Genomic DNA, 16860 nt, shown 5'->3' on the forward strand with positions numbered 1-16860 from the left:
TGGAGGCTGTAATACAAAAAAAAAATCAAAGCCGTAATTCGCAAAAATCTTAAATTTAAATACTGTAATGCACAATTAATTCTTTTTTAGGGAGTATAAATTTAGTTCATTTGGATAAACAAACCCAAGTTAAATTATTGTGTTTAAATCGAAAATCCGAATAAATAGAACTTGTTTTCAAACACACAAATGACAACACCATTGTTTAGTTTTAGATTAAAATAAAATAAAATTGGTTTGCCGCGAAATGAAAAAGGATTTGACAGATTTTTCCATGAAGGAGAAAGGATTGTGAAGAGACTGAAAATGGAGGCGAGTGTAAGCGGGAATGCACTCAAAACTTTCGCTCGTTCCATCAACTGCCTTGCTAAAATCGGCAACGAACTTGCCATTCAAGCTTCTGCTTCGCAGGTTCTCTCTCTTTCTCTCCTTCTGCTTCTAGGGTTTTACTGATACATTTTTTTTGTTTCAAAATTATCTGTAATAACATCGAATAACATGTCGATAACCCAAATAAATCAGTATTTGTCGCGTCAATTACAGTTTTGTTGGTTTAATTGAAGTTTTTGAGGAAATGTTTGTCTATTGTCAGTTTAATAGAAGTATTTCATCTTGATGCAGCTTGCTTTTTACACTCTTAATGCTTCACGTTCCGCGTACCAATCAATATCATTCAAACCGGATTTTTTCGATGTTTATACTATTTCAAGTAATCAGGTGCAATTTAGCATCCTCTTGAAGGTATTGCCTTCTAGTTTAGTATATGGTCATTGAGAAAAAGCCAAAAGATGTTTTTGAAGTGCATAATTGATGATTTTAGTTTCGATATTATTAGGCTGTTTGTGCTGTTTTAAGAACTGCACTCTCGAACATTGATTATTTGCGGGTGCATTTACTGAGTACTGATGCAGCTAAAGTGAAGTGGGGATTAGATTGTGTTAATGGTAATGCAATTTTCTGAAATGTTGATGATGTTATTACTTTGTGTGACATTCTTTTTAATTTTTCCCTTTTTTTGTGAAATTTAATAGGCATGAGGAAAACCTATTGGATAAATTGTAATGTGGAATCGGATATACAACATTTGTCTCTTGATAGGGGAAGACTTCCGAGCAATTTTGTTGTTAGACCTCGTGATCTCACAAGATTGCTTTCTAATTTCCAATCTTCTCTTCATGAGATTACTATCATTGCTACAGAACCGTCTTCTTTGCCTTCAGCGGCTGAAAGTGAAATTGGAGGGAAAGCTGTTGAACTACGGAGCTATATTGACCCAACAAATGGTAGAACTTCAGATTATCAAAGTTGACCTTATTCTTTTGTGTACGTATGGTTGTAATGTTTAGTCGACAAAATGATGTAGATAGCGGTTCATCATTACACACACAGCTGTGGATAGATCCAGTTGAAGAATTTCTACAATATGTTCACACTGGAAATCCTGTAGATGTTACAGTTGGTGTTAAGGAGTTAAAGGTACATCAATGTGCAATCAGTAGTGAATTACTGCTTTGTTTTTCTTTCCCTAATTATAATGTATCATAGCTGCCACATTTAACTAACATAAGAAATCATATGGGTATTTGAGGGTTTTGCTCTTCACCTAATTTCAGGCGTTTCTTTCCTTCTGTGAGGCCTGCGAAGTTGATATTCATTTCTTTTTTGAGAAGGCTGGCGAGTAAGCTTTTCTGACTATTAAAGCTTATTAAGGTTATGGATAAGATAAATTAAATAGTGTATTTTTATTTTCTTAGAACGTTGGTCTGTCTTAAGTTGATATGATTATGTGATATTGCTAATCTTAAGATGCTAGGAGGATTAATCAATTTGTGCCTAAAATGTATCAACTCAAAGGCCTTTATTATACAATTTGTAAATGTTAGTGCTTTATTGCTCTACAAGTTTGCTATCTACATCTTTCACTCGAAAAGCTAGGCATTTTTTAATAGTTCTAGTCTATGGAGCAAGAAATTGAGAATAATTCTGTAACAAGGAAATCTTGCTGATGAAACAGGCCTATTCTCATGACACCCAAATTTGGTCTAGACGATGATGGATCTACATCAAACTTTGATGCCAAACTTGTACTTGCAACAATGCTCACGTCACAGCTTCATATAGGAAATCCAACAGGCCCCATTCCATCAAATGATGCTGTGAATGAAAGAGCAAATGATGAGACAGTCCCAGAAGCTGAGCAACAGAGATCAAAGGTGCAAGCCTCCACTCCTGCATCTGAACACACCAAAATATGGTCTGATCTTTCAGGTATACAACTCTCCATAACCCTTCATGATCAAAATAGATGAAATCAATATTTGTAACTCTTTTGAAAAATGAACAGCAAGTGCTGCCAAATCTGGTGGAGGTAACGGTAGTAGGCAGGTTCAAGGTCAAGGAAATACCATTTCCAATGAGCAAGGGGAAATTCAAAGATTCAATGCAATGAAAATTTCGAAGGGTCTCCCTGAAAAAGAAAATGTTCCTGATGGTCCAAATGTGTATCCTTTGCACTCCATTCCCTTGAATATTTATTACCATTTCGATTTTGTTTCAGTTCTCATCTTTTTTTTTGTACTGATTACTGAAAATTTTATGTTGGTGGGTGATTATAAGTATATATGTAATGAATAGACATAATGAAGACCTTACGAGTTGCAATAATATGTCACACCATATTTGAAGAATTTTTTTGATTCTAGGATAAGGAGAATCCCCTGTAGGCAAGAAGGGGAAGGGGAAGGAGATTATCTTCCTTGATGGTAAGACTCGAACCTCTATCATTGGGGTGAAAGGGAAATCCTTCAACCAATAGGTCAACCATGATTCTTTGTATCTGAAATTTTTTTGAACTGGCATCTAATTCAATGCTTCGCACTGATTTCTGGAAACAGCATTTTTATAGATGTGTGTTCAGAATTCAGATAGCCTATTTTAACTGCTGATTGACTCCTTACACAATATTGCATATGGGGATCTGAATTTGTTTATTGCCTAATTACTTGGTATGTTCAATAAACTTCTATAAATATTACAAACTAGCTTATGTAGTATGTGTAAAAATCTTCTTCTGATGTTTAACATCCCACCTGAATAATCCTATCTCTTTCCTTTATTTTAATGTATTTTTTTCAACCAATTGCTAAATAAGAAAACGAGACACTTGTAGTGAAAGTCCCCAAAATAAAAATGAGACTCATAATGAAATGGAAGAAGTATTTAAAGTTGCGGATGATTTTTGCTTGAAAAGGTCACTTAGGGTAAGTTGCGTACATATGGCTGTCTAAATCCCTATGCGGGAGCCACTTAATAACATTGGGGTGTTGTGATGAACTGAATTCAACATTTTCTTTTCTATTTATCTATTTCTCATAGTTATTTTTTATAGTTTTTGCCTTCTCATTCTCCCTCAGCATTCTGCAAACTCAATTTCAGAATAAATTTACCCATTTTTGCTTTCCTTTCTACTAGCTGAATTGTTGGAAAGGTTCCTTTTCTCTGCACGCTAGTGCTAAGCCTGTTTCTGTTGCTCAATATCTTTTTGAGGGTCTTGCTTGTTTAGCCAGTTCGTTATCAATTCGTATATGTTTCTGTGTAGGCCCATTTGCTACATTTATTCTGTTTAAATATTTAGAGTACTTCTAAACTCCTTGCTTCCTAGTTCCTATGCTGTGATAATTGTAACTTGTACTCTCCATGAAACCCCTACACTATTTTTCATATCAGTCTAAGTGTGGAGTATGGGACTAGGCCGACTAGCCCAACACAATGTTGGTCAATCATGTACATCTATGTGTTCTTGATTATCTTCTGCTCTTTAAAAGTCTGTTATAAGGTGAAGGAAGGTTAAGTTAATTAGTTCATGCACTAAATGAGAACAAGGATTCATTTGTACCTCCTATTAGAGGCCTGAGTAAGGACCTCTACAGTTCTGATTACCATAAGAGACGATCTAATGAGATTGTTGAAGCAAATTTTGCATGAGATTATGAAATCAGAGTGACCATCAAACAGAATTCCCTTCCACTTTCTTAAATTTTGCCACACATACAGATGCTAAACTTAAATGGACATATGCTTGGAAATTTGTAGTCAGACTGAAGGGAAGTATACTGTAATGCTTGATAGAGATCAATCATTTTGATTTGTTCCCAAGAGTTTGATAATTTTCTTAACTAAGATTTTTAGCTCCCAGTATATGGAAACTGATCAAGGATTGGGTCATCATGGTTTGTGACAGTTTTCAAATCTACAATTTCTGCTTGGAATTCATTTTTAAATAGGATAAATATATATTAATTTTTGTAGGGTTGCAAGATATGAGGGAAGGATTTTCTCAGCGTCATCCTAGTAACTGGGTAGATGCAGAAGATGAAGATGATGATGAAGAGGACGATGAAATGTGCGTACAGTCTACACCACCATACTGTGAAGAACAGTGAGAATAGTGGCGGCCCAGGTGTTTCCTTTTGTACGTGAGTTGTCTCTTCCATTGGCTGCCTTGGGCTATAATAATTGTTTATTTGATTATTGTCTTTTCTGTTGTACAGTCATCTTCAGTAAAACCTGGCTCATATGTCCATGCCCATTTGCTGTTTCATACTACAAAAGTTTAATTATGCTAGGATTCTGGATTATAATAGTTCTTCTATATTTACTTATTATTTCACCTATGGGCTATGACGCTTGTGTGGTATCATAGTGTAAATTAATCATGCTTTCTGTGAGCAATTTTGCCAACAAAATGATGAAAATAGAACTCATGAAATCTTTTTGATGTCTGTGCATTAAATGGACTAGATCACTTATGTGAGAGTAGCTATCCTCAAACATACTTAAATGGATCTTCTAAAAAAAAATTCTTTTTAAGGTGTCAAAGTTTATTCATTAAGTGGATTAGTGTCCTGGAGATCTATCACAGAAAACGTTGTTGCTAGACTTCTGCAATGTTAGTTGTTTATTTTATATCCTACCCAGGAAACAGAAGTATTGTCATTCATAAATTGAAAACTGGTCTGATAAAATAGACTGGAAACAGAAACATTCATCTGACTCGTTTGTGTTTAACTATAGTTTGATAGCCTTGTTCTGAAAGGCTCAACAGAAAGCTAGATTGATGAAGGGCATTATAATAGTAGAGTTTAGCCTCAGTTAAATGTGCTTATTGTAGATGTATCAAATTTTTAACCTTGCTCGTCCTTGTTGTTTCCTGCCCTTGTGAGGTTGGTATGTGTTGGGAGGTTAGGGTGAATAAGCAAAGCATATAACTATAAATAGAAAGATGGGATTCTTTGTCAATCTAAAAGTAGTGTGCTAAAAGTGCCACGAAGCATGCTTAGTTCTGTGGCCAATGCCTGAAGGTACGAGCACACATATTGCCATCATAGTACCGTTGTCACTATAGTTTAGGGTAATCCAGATACATTACCCTCTACAGAGATTAGGTGTTTTTTCTAATTTTCCTTCATATTTCATCTCCCTTTTTTCCCTTGAGTTATATCTCTTGAAGCTTAAATGCGGACATCTAAAATTTTGACTGTTGGATAGAATTACCCTGCCAGTCTCAAAATGCTTTATTAATCTCCACGTTCTTGTAACAATTTGATATACTATTTTTTTCATGAATTAAGAATCTCTCAGTCTGTTTGATTCTCTCAAGGTGTTCCTTGGACCATCCAGATTTCCAATATTATCCATGCAATTAATTTTCTGATTGGTGTCTGATGAATAGCTAAATTACTAAATGCGTATTTCAACATGAATTATTTCTACTTAGTACCTAACAAAAATTAAGAGCTTGCCTTTTCTTTTTTAATTTATTTTTATTGGTTTCATTAGGTAAGCAAGAGAGCACATTGTTTGACTTGTACTTTTCCTCTCTTTTTTGCCATACCTTTACTCCATGAACCAATTTTTGATTTCCTACCCTCCTGTAATTCTAGAGAAGTAGGAGTATATGACTACCATACAATGTTAATTTGACAATCTACATGTAGTTTTGTTTTATATACATTGAGCATTGGTTTATTGGTCAAGTCCAATATCATGAAGTATTGCTATGATAGTGACTTGTAACTGTTCATGCTTTACAGATCATGAATGTGATTATGGAGTATTTAAATTGGTGGGCACTATGTGGGGGTTTTGATTGATACTTGATGATGACACAAATCAGAAATTGATATTTTGTCAAACCTGTCTATAAATTTACTGCTCTTTCCGTCCTTTGACCGTCCTATGAGGTTATATGAACATACCTACTTGCTCCACAGCTTAGTGGCTTAAGCGTCACTTGCGTTGTAATAGGTCTTGTGTAGTTGTAATTGTAGTTGCTTGTGCTAAAATTCTAGTCCCAGCCTCATCCACTAACTGCAGGTTTCCTCATGTTAACTGAAGAAAAGCACACACGCAATTGGTAAGGTTCTTCATGAATCAAAGAAAAAAGTTATCACATGTTTTTAAATAATTTACTGAATGAATTAGCATCTAAAATTGATATGCTGTCATTTTGAAACAAGTTAAAAATCACCCCTTTTTGAGGGTTTTACGAATATGATGGAATGAGAAAAGTTAAGTGTCAAAAGTATGGAACTGAGAGTATCACCTCTTGCATTATCTATGATTTTAGATGATTAATGGGTAATTAGCAGTTTAAGTAGCGTTATCTTATGAATGCAGCAGGCTGCTCCTGACACTGTGGAGTGCTTTGTTAGTTCTAGTTACGTCTTAGCTCTGTGATGATTTAAACATTTTGTTCCTTTCATGTTTATTGTTGCCAATGGCCATGTTCAATTAAATGTTTATGTTTCAAGAAAGTATCATCTTTGTAAATCCTTTTCCTTGAATAGCTGGGACTGGCGAATCCTGATTTTTTTCGTTGAAGTATACTGTCTCTGCTCTATTGAGTAACGTATCAAATTCAGCGGGACAGAGTAAGTAAATATTTATATTATACACGAGATGGTTATTTTTCATTTTACTACCATAGAACAGCAAAATACCCTACTTAAGGTCTAATGTACCCAACTGAACAGAAAGAGACCAAAGAGTTCTGAAAATGTGAGGCTAAACTGATGGGCAGACTGAGTTAATCTTATATGCCAAATTGGAAAGGATATTAGGTGAACGAGAACCGGCGCTTATTTATCCGAGTTAAAGATGAATTTGCATTATTTACATTTTTTTCTAACACTATTATATCAATGTACAATCTGCTTATTTCACATTCAATCTGACTGTTTTTTTGTCTATGCACCATACTTTAGGTTTGTTACGGAGCAACAAATGTGACTTGATGATAATCCAAAAGCGTCTAAAGTACCTTCGAAAGAGCAACAAAGAAATACTATTCTGTTTGTTACGGCATATTTCCTCACAACCTATCACTAAAAATAGCAATCTCAAAGAAACGGAGTGAATATTGGAGTGTGGATATGATATTTTATTGCCCTCAAATCAAAAGCCACTTATCTCATATTATGTTGTGTATATGTAGAGATTTTCCAGAAAATAGCATGATGAGAAGAGTTCCATTATGTGTAGGATGGGTGTTTTAAGTAGTATTCCTAGCCATGAGCTTGAATATGTTACCTTCGTTATGAAATATTTGCAATTAATTGTGATATATTGTATTATAAAATATTACTATTAGAAAGGGGTATGTATTAATAGTATGTGTTAAATGTGTCGGATGAACACAAAGGTTGAAATTATCAATCATTTGGTTTTCATTATTAATCATAAGACTTCACGGGTTCAACCACTAAAAAACAGTGCTCCTATTATTTGTTCAATGAATTCCTAATTTTTTATTATTTGACATTTGATTTAATCTTCTAATGCCTCAAATGTTTAACAATTATTACTCCTAAAATTTTATTCACTTTAATATAAAATATTAGTATAAAGTTCGTGCAATGTACGGAGTTGTTAGTATAAAGTTTTTGATAATTAAAGATATAAATTTAATTACTATAATTTTTAATGTATTTAATGTAGGGAGTGATATTAATATATTTCTATTGATACATTTTCAAAAGTTACTAAATCGATAAATAAATAAATAAATAAATTTGTCTTCAATTAATTCTAATAAAAACTTTATTTATTTTTGGAGTTCATTAAATTGTTTTATCTTCTTCAAACATATTTTACAAACTTTTTTTTTCTGTCTTTTTAACTTTCAAGTATTATTACTCTACTATTTTTTTTTTCTTTACTATCATTAAACGCTTCTATTTTCATCATGACTATTTAACCTTTTTCCCTCCCCTTCTTTAAATTTTCCTAGTGTTATCATTTTTCCTCGGAGCGTCTATATAATTAGCTTATTTTTTTAAGTGATCACTTTAAATTATAAGTCATCATTTTTATAGATTAATTGTAAATAAATCAGTTTAATAGAGATAGTTTCATCATGTGTTAGAGTATATAACATATCCTGAAGCCTTAATTATAAGTTTTTGCTATTAGTTGAGTTGGTTTTTTAACATGGAATGAGAAGTCAGTGGTAGATAATAGGTCTGGGGTTTGAATCTCTGAAAAATATGAGCAGGACATGTGTTGCATCCACAATTCTAACCCAAAGAATTCTCGTGTGAGGGGGCATGTTAGAGTATATAACATATTCGGTGCGTAACGTGTTAAAGTATATAGCAAATAAGATAATATTAAAAAAAAAATGTATAATATTTTAGCGTGAACTAAGTGAATGGTATATATCAATGAATCTTCCTTAGACACGTTTAACTTTGGAATAATTTAGATTGTGAGTACACTATAATACAAAGATATATTTCGCAGAAACTATAAACTCAAAGTGGTCGTTGTGGTTTATTGTGTACATACTCCCTCCTATTCAGCTTATATATTCCATTTTTTTTTATGGTCAAGTCACCTTAATTGTCCCATTTCTTTTTATGGTCAAATCACCTTAATTGTCCCATTTCTATTTTGGTATGGGTTTTTGACTTTTATGCCCTTAGTAGCTGTATCCTATTTTCAATTATATCTTCCATTACCCATACTAATTTTTTTCCCTTACATTAAAAACCCATAATACTTCTCTTTCCTACCCTTAGGGTCCCACTTTTAACTCTCCTGAAAATCTGTAAAAAATCAAATTGGACTTTTAAGGTGAATAGGAGGGAGTATTATTTATGATTGGCCCACTGAGTTATTTATATGTGCAAGAATTTCTTAGTAAGAAAATATATAAATAAAATATATTTTTCAAAGATATTTCCTCCGTTTTTTTATATTTGTCCACTTTTCTATAATAGGTAGTTTTATATGTTTGTTCACTTTAGAATACTTTCCATTTTTAGAAATTTTTTCCTAAATATACCCTCTTAATCCCTCCCTTTTTTCCCAAATATACTCTCTCTATTAATGACAATGAGACTTTTCTTTTTCTTTATTTTATCTTTAATTTAAATGTCTTTTCACTCTCATAACACCAATACAATCATTACTTCACACTACTATTTAATTAAAATAATACCCACTTACTACAAAGATTCTAATTTTCTTAATTTGTGTGAAAAATTCATAGTGGACAATCTTTTAGAACAGAGGGAGTATACAATAATAATCACATTATACACTAAATATGAAGTAATAATTATTAAGATATATATAAATGACATTGTTTGTATCATTCTATGCAGCAAAAATTTGTAGCTGATTAGTTTTATAAAAGTAACTAGATAGATTTCCGTGTAAAACACGGATGCTATAAATATTTACTTATATGAATAATGATATTATTTTATAAAATTGAATTAATTTACAACATAAAGTTAATTATTAAATCTTTGTATTTGTTATGATATTATGATTATCAAAGTGAATAAATAATCAATTATACAACAATATTGAAATATATACTCATATTAATTATTGATAATTGAGACAATTAAAGTTTTAGAAAAGTCAACTATGATAGATAGGAGGGAGAATTTAATTGAAAAAATAGCCAAATTCGTTAGCTTTTTCATTATATGATGATGATTTATAATCTAAGTTAAAATAAAAATTTACATGTGTATTATCTTTTTAGTTATATAAGGAAATATAGTATTTCAATAGATTATCACATATAACTATACTCAATTAACATATAATTATATTAACTTAAAATCCTTCCATCTGGCGGGGCTCTATGAGGATGCCACTTGAAATTTTTACAGTCTTTTTATTAAATTATATGACGTAACATTTTTGACATTATTCCATGAGGTAACATAGAATTTTTGGTTTTTTCACGTGGTGACAAATATTCTTTAATCCGCGTGATGATCTTAAGCCTTTGATTTTTCCACTTGGTAGACAAAAGACTAAGGTTTTGTTAAATTTACTTATTATTATCCGAATATCTTAACGATTTTTTTTTATTTAAACAACCGATCACCTTTAAAGGGCATTTTTTGAAAATCTGTTCAAAATGAATACTTAAATTAACAAAAATACTTAACATTTTGTCAACCACATTAAAAAATTGAAAGCTTGAGATCACCAAGTAGATTAAAAAAAAAGTTTGTTACAATATAAAAATTCAAAAACTTTAGATTATCACATGAAATTTCACTTAAATTTTTTTTTTTAAAAAAAAGTTATTAATGCAATTCTATAAAGCATTAAGGGCGGCTAGTTAGTGCTCAAGCATAACATGAAGACATGCAAACCAATGAGAGTAACCTAGCTAGCTAATATTTAACAATCAAATCTTCATTCATTACTTTAAATTTCTAAACCATAAACAAAAAACCCCATAATTTGATCAAAATAAACCAATATTTGTACGTTTATGGGCAATCCAAAATGCCTTCTCTTAATCTTAGCCCTTGGTTTATTTGCCTTAGGAATGCTAACCGTTGATGCAAAGGATGTTAAATCGTTGAGTAAACTCACACTAACTCGTCCGGTTTGTAGTGGGTCAATGGCTGAGTGCCTAGCAGGGGACGAGTTGGACGAGCTCGAGTTCATGTTTGACTCGGACACGAATCGGCGTATTTTAAAGTCTCAGTCAAACTATATCAGCTATGGTGCGCTGAACAAGAATAGAGTACCTTGCTCTAGGCGAGGTGCCTCCTATTATAATTGCAAGCCAGGTGCACAAGCCAATCCCTACACCCGCGGGTGTAGTAACATTTCTCGTTGTAGAAGAGGTTAAATTTCAAATATTACTCCTTGTATATTTTACTTTGTCTTAAATTATTTTATAATCACAAAAATTTCATATATATTTATTTTTTGTAAATATATTGTACGTCTTTGATAGAGTTGAGCTTTCATCTTAATCTTTTATTGAGATCTTATATGTATTTTTGTGTTTGAAACTCAAAATTTAATAGCATGTTAAAAATAATTATAAATAAATTTTTTAATTGATGGTTGCATTGAAATTTAGTGCACAATGTACATACTCAATCAGTCTTTTGCTTTAAACCTATAAAATTATAATTTTGACCCGTAATTTAAAATTGATGCAATTTGAGAAAAAAAACTTAAATCAAATTCGTCCGAAGTTTAAATTGATCGTTTTGACCCGTTTTCTAAATTTATCAACTCAGTTCCATCACATCAGTTTTTGATCTGGACACACTATGTTTCTATTAAGTTTATATATTTTGAGTTTTTGTTTCATTGTTGAAGTAAATGGTATGTTGAGTCTTTTTTATTAAATGTTTTTTATTTTTTATTATTTATTAACCTGAAATGATCCGACCCTAAAACTTATATCACTTACTGTTTTAACAAGTCTACTTATTACTTTCCCTTAAATTTTATCATTTGAATTGGTCTCACAGCGAGACCATCTCTATTGGGCTGACCTAATATATATTTTTTGTCTTAAAATGATCACTTATAACGTTAAAATGATCGCTTATAATTTTAATATAGTTACTCTTTATAGTCTTAAAGTGATTACTTATAACCTTAAAACGATAAATTATGATCTTAAAGTAATCAATTGAAGAAATGAACTATTATATGAACCCGTCTCAAAATAAAACGGTTTCATGGTTACGTTTTTGTCTGTGATAACTTTTGTTTTCATTTCAACTACTCGTGATATTGACTCTACTTTTGTACTCCAACCAATCGTGTTCCACTGCACTTGTAAAATTTAATTTCTTACATAATTCAATGTATTTTATTATATATATATATATATATATATATATATATATATATATTAAATAATAAATTATTTTTATGAAAGTATATAATTAAACATTTAAAGATATCTCACTTTACTATATTTTTTTCTTAAAACATTAATCGTCGCAATATATAAAATAAGCTTAAATTATAAAGTGTCAATAACTACAATATAACAAGTATTTTTAAAAGATACGCATAAATTATATGATAGATGTTAGATTATTTGTAAGTAATTAATAGGGAGGATTAATATATTTCTAATTATATGAGTCTAGTATGTAATATTAGAAAAGTATCCTTAAATTGATCAGAATGATTATTCTTTAAATTGATTAGGTCGTAAAATGATAAATTAAGTATATGAGAGTCCAATTTAATTTGGTAAAGCATTAGATTGTATAAATAGATGTGAATATATTATTTGGCTCAAATTTAATTTGATTCACTTATTCTAGTTCAACTATGTGTTGATCGTTTGTTTAATTTATTTGGAGTTAATTAATTTAGGTATTAGGTAAGATTCTTTTTTGGACAATTTTAAATTATTTTTGATAAAAGTAGATGATATAAATTTGGAAATTAACTAGTTTAAATAACTTATTATTATGAAAGAGTTATTTTCGATCAATTGTTCATAGGCGTGTGTTAAGAATCAGTTAATTAATTTAATTGATAAAATCAACTAGTTAAATCAATTAACACAATTAATTAATTATTTTAATTAAATATTAATTATCAGCTATAAGCCATACCAACACAAAAGACCTTTCTTCTTTACCAAAAGATGAAAATTAACGTGATAACTTCCACATCTCAATGAATAAGACTAGTTGAATAAATATACAAAATAAAAACATACGACTACGACTCTACGAGTATAGTATAATCAACAAATGCAAGACAGTAGGGCCGTCATTTTCATTTGGACTTATTCTAAACTTTATTTTTATTATTTCAATCTAAATTTCAAAATATCCAAATAATTTTCAATCAATCTTCATTATTGTATTATTAATTATTAATAAATAAAAGAAACAAAAATAAAACTAACTGCGGCGCAAGAATATGCTTCGCCTCCTACTGGAATTGGTCTTTATTGAATGCCACCTCTCAACGCGGAGATTTGCGTAAGGAAAAAAAATAATACTTCATACACATATAATACACTTTGAACAAAGTGTTTTAATAATCAATGTCGTCATCATCATCACACCTATGATCTACTGTAATTCGCTCATAAAAAATTATGAGTAGGTTTTTGGGAAAGATTGAAAAGACAAATCTTACCCTTATCAAAGGAGTTGAATTGTAACAGGAGTCGCAATCTCGTTATATAAATAATATTTAATAATAATGTTTAATACAAAAAATATTGCGGAAGTCTCAAAATGTCGAACTGTTAAAAACTTTAAATCATAAAAACTAAAACTGTTTAAAATAAAAGTAAAATATTACAGTTGATAAGAAATATTATTTTCTCAAAAAGAAAACAAAATACATCATCATCAAGTCTTCAATAAAGATACATAAAGCAGCTAAGTTCTCGATAAATAGTAATTGCTGCGGCCTAGATCGGAACCTGAACTAAATCCTGCAAAATGCTGCCATCCATGATACGGATAATAGCCAATTGAATCGGTCAGCGTTTAACGCCGAGCATAACTTCCTATCCAACTCAAAATACGAAAATTATACGCTACATTTACAAAATAATAATTTAAGTACGAACTTATACTTAATTGACACCACTGTATATTTTTACCATATTCTTTTTCTATTACATACTTTTAAGTTATTAAGATACAATTCTCGATTCTGACAGAAGTACGTTATTGCTACTTTTACAATTCAATAATCTTAACACTTAAGTAAGTTCATTTGGTTAATACTCATAACCGTACCATGCATCATATCATCAACACTAATCAAATTTATCACTGATCAACAAGTACATCAATATGACATCTGATATATGTAAGGGTCTGGTTAAGTGAGGACCGTAGTCCTAAATCCTAACTGTGGTGGGAGCCGTCACCCCTCCAATACAATTTATGCTCAAACTCTACAGAATAGGTAGCTAATCCCCTGTCTTACATCGCATTTTACGTGCCGGCCAACACGAGCGCCGAAATTTTACATGCCGGTTCATGGTTTGATATTACACTACTATCAGGGTCATTCAATCAATATTCATTCACACAAGTACATCACATTTTTATTACTACAATTTGACTTTGACTTTGACTTTGACTTTGATCAACTTAGGTAATAATCTCTTTTATTTAATAAAATTCTTAATCATAATGTAAAATTAACCTTTATGTCTTTATACATTCATTATTAAATTTTTACACATTAAATTTTATTTATAACTTTATTTTAAATAGTTCGTTAAATTCACACTAACAACTTAATATTCTATCAATAGTCTCCAAATTAATATTTTCCACAAGCAGCTAATAAAATCTATTTGTCTTTAAATAAGTTCCCAAAATCAAGATTTTCAACTTTACAATAAATAAAACTTTATTCTCTTAAAAAAAATAATCAAATATTCTAACTAAAATTCAAGTTAAAATTGCATCATTTGGATAAGTTTCCAAAATTCTACAAGTTCACCAAAAATCAATATTTCAAGTTTAGAAAATTAAGTAAACTTATTAGGTTTGCAAAAATCAACATTCTAGTTATAAAACAAATAAAACTTATAATTTCACAAAAATCAATATTTCTAGTTTTAAAACAAGTCAAACTTATAACTTTCACAAAAGTCAACATTTCTAATTATAAAATAAGTAAAACTTGTATCTCACAAAATCAATATTTCCCACATAGTTTGAGAGGCAAGTATACTAAATATACTTTTACATTATTTTACATAAATTTTCGTCAAATAGTTAGCAAATAAAATATTTTGTACTAAATAGTGATTAAAAGTTACTTTTATTATGAAATCTCATATATTCAAGAAAAACACTTCAACATATAATAACTTATAAAAATTTTTCAATAATATCTTTCCAAATTGTTATTTTATTATTATCACAAAAATAATTGTAATAATTTAAAATAGTAAATCAAACTTTATTTTCTTATATGATAGCGGTCGAATGGCCTATGAGTGTTTTGGGCCCTTTTCATATAAAAAAACGACTTAATTTAATTTATCATACTAAATCCTAGATTTAAATAATTAACATAACCACTTATAAAAATAAAAACTTTACGCAATAACTTAGAAATTTACTATAACCTTAAGGATAAACTTAAATCTCAAAATAAAGTATAATAACAATATTCTTAATATAACCATACTAATAAAAAATAAGTTCGTAAAATATCTTACTACCTTATAAACTAATTTGAAGGCTAACATAAACATATTAATAAAGTTTTAACATAAAAATTTTTAAATATAATAACATTCCTAATGTAACACATAACTCATAAACATACTAGCACTAGTTTATAACATGAATCATACTTAATATCATTAGAATATAATTTTGCACCCAACTTTCAAAACTTGTTCAAAGATTATTAAATTAACATACAAAATAATACTTTTAGCATACACATACTTAATATAATCTTGATCATAATTTCATTAAACTAACTTCCTACTAAAACATATTAGCATGTTTCATACTTTGCATATTATAATGTAAATATAATGTAAAATTTCACAAAAAAGTAGGGTAAGAAGTTATACCATACTAACACCAAGGATAAGTACTAAGTACTAATTATTAAAATAATAAGAAATAAAACCCTCCAAGATAGATAATAATGCTCCAAAGATAATTAATCCAAACTCCCAAAATAATGATGATCTTCTAAACTCTCAAAATAATTAAATCTAAACTCCAAAAATAATGATACATTAAGTACCCAAAGTAATGACCAAATAGTGCTCCATAATGATGATGATTTAAGCTAAATAAAGAGTGTCTTAAGCTCCATGTTCTTAATTTCTTCAATTAATAATAAAGGTATTAATGTAGTAAGATTTTAATGAAGTGAAAATATAAGAAAGAATGTTAGAAAGATTTGATGATGGTGGTGTAAGTGATCTCATGGCTAAGGGGGTATTTATAATGGGTTTGGGCAACTTTGTAGTTCATTAGATTGTATGAAAAAGAGTGTTGGGAGTATAGAAAAAGGTTAACTTGTGTAAGTGATTTAGAGTGTGTAAGTAAATGTGTAGAGTTTGGAGTGTAGAAGAAGGTTAGCTTGTGTAAGTGATGAACATCATTGGGTTACAATAGAAAGGATTTTGGTTCATCAAATTTTTGTTCTAGTATGTACAAGTGAATATACTTTAAAATAATGGGTAAATTTGATCATGAAAATATGTAGTTGATTTAGAAAATTTTTCTTAAACTATACTTAATGTTAATAATAAAAATACAACTCATTTTTATGTATAAAACAATTAAATCAAAATTATAAGGTTAAAATAATAAGTAGTAATGTTAGTTTAAGGAAGAAATGTTAAAACATAACGTTTTACAAAACCGTGAATATAATAATAAAATTTTACTTTTCGTACTATAAAATAATAAAATAATATTTTAGTGCGTATAAAAAGATTTTAAACAAAATACTATTTTAAAGTTTAATATTTGAAAGAAATTACAAAATCGGAAAAGATTTAGGAATTAAAGATGGTTTGAAATGGATAATCAAAGG

The 16860-nt window shown here is 29.8% G+C and overlaps 2 protein-coding genes across 4 annotated transcripts; both read left to right on the forward strand.

Moving 5' to 3' along the window:
• The first annotated feature begins 162 nt into the window (after positions 1-162).
• LOC130817779 (uncharacterized) lies at positions 163-7737 on the forward strand. 3 transcript variants are annotated; one of them, XM_057683663.1, is made up of 11 exons: positions 163-411; positions 622-741; positions 836-944; positions 1032-1283; positions 1364-1476; positions 1614-1678; positions 2015-2268; positions 2345-2501; positions 4189-4229; positions 4309-4475; positions 7266-7737. In XM_057683663.1, exons 1-10 carry the CDS (start codon positions 307-309, stop codon positions 4440-4442), a joined length of 1350 nt encoding a protein of 449 aa, XP_057539646.1. In that variant the 5' UTR covers positions 163-306; the 3' UTR covers positions 4443-4475; positions 7266-7737. The 3 variants fall into 3 exon arrangements, with proteins under 3 accessions (XP_057539646.1, XP_057539645.1, XP_057539647.1); XM_057683662.1 differs by having other exon boundaries at positions 4309-4471; XM_057683664.1 differs by having other exon boundaries at positions 188-411; positions 622-717; positions 4309-4471.
• A 2926-nt stretch (positions 7738-10663) lies between these two features.
• On the forward strand, positions 10664-11346 carry LOC130817804 (rapid alkalinization factor-like). Its single transcript, XM_057683712.1, has one exon. The coding sequence runs from the start codon at positions 10808-10810 to the stop codon at positions 11171-11173; it is 366 nt and encodes a 121-aa protein (XP_057539695.1). The 5' UTR covers positions 10664-10807; the 3' UTR covers positions 11174-11346.
• Positions 11347-16860: the final 5514 nt, after the last annotated feature.

This window comes from Amaranthus tricolor, chromosome 7 (assembly GCF_026212465.1).
Source record: "Amaranthus tricolor cultivar Red isolate AtriRed21 chromosome 7, ASM2621246v1, whole genome shotgun sequence".
Lineage (NCBI taxonomy): Eukaryota > Viridiplantae > Streptophyta > Magnoliopsida > Caryophyllales > Amaranthaceae > Amaranthus > Amaranthus tricolor.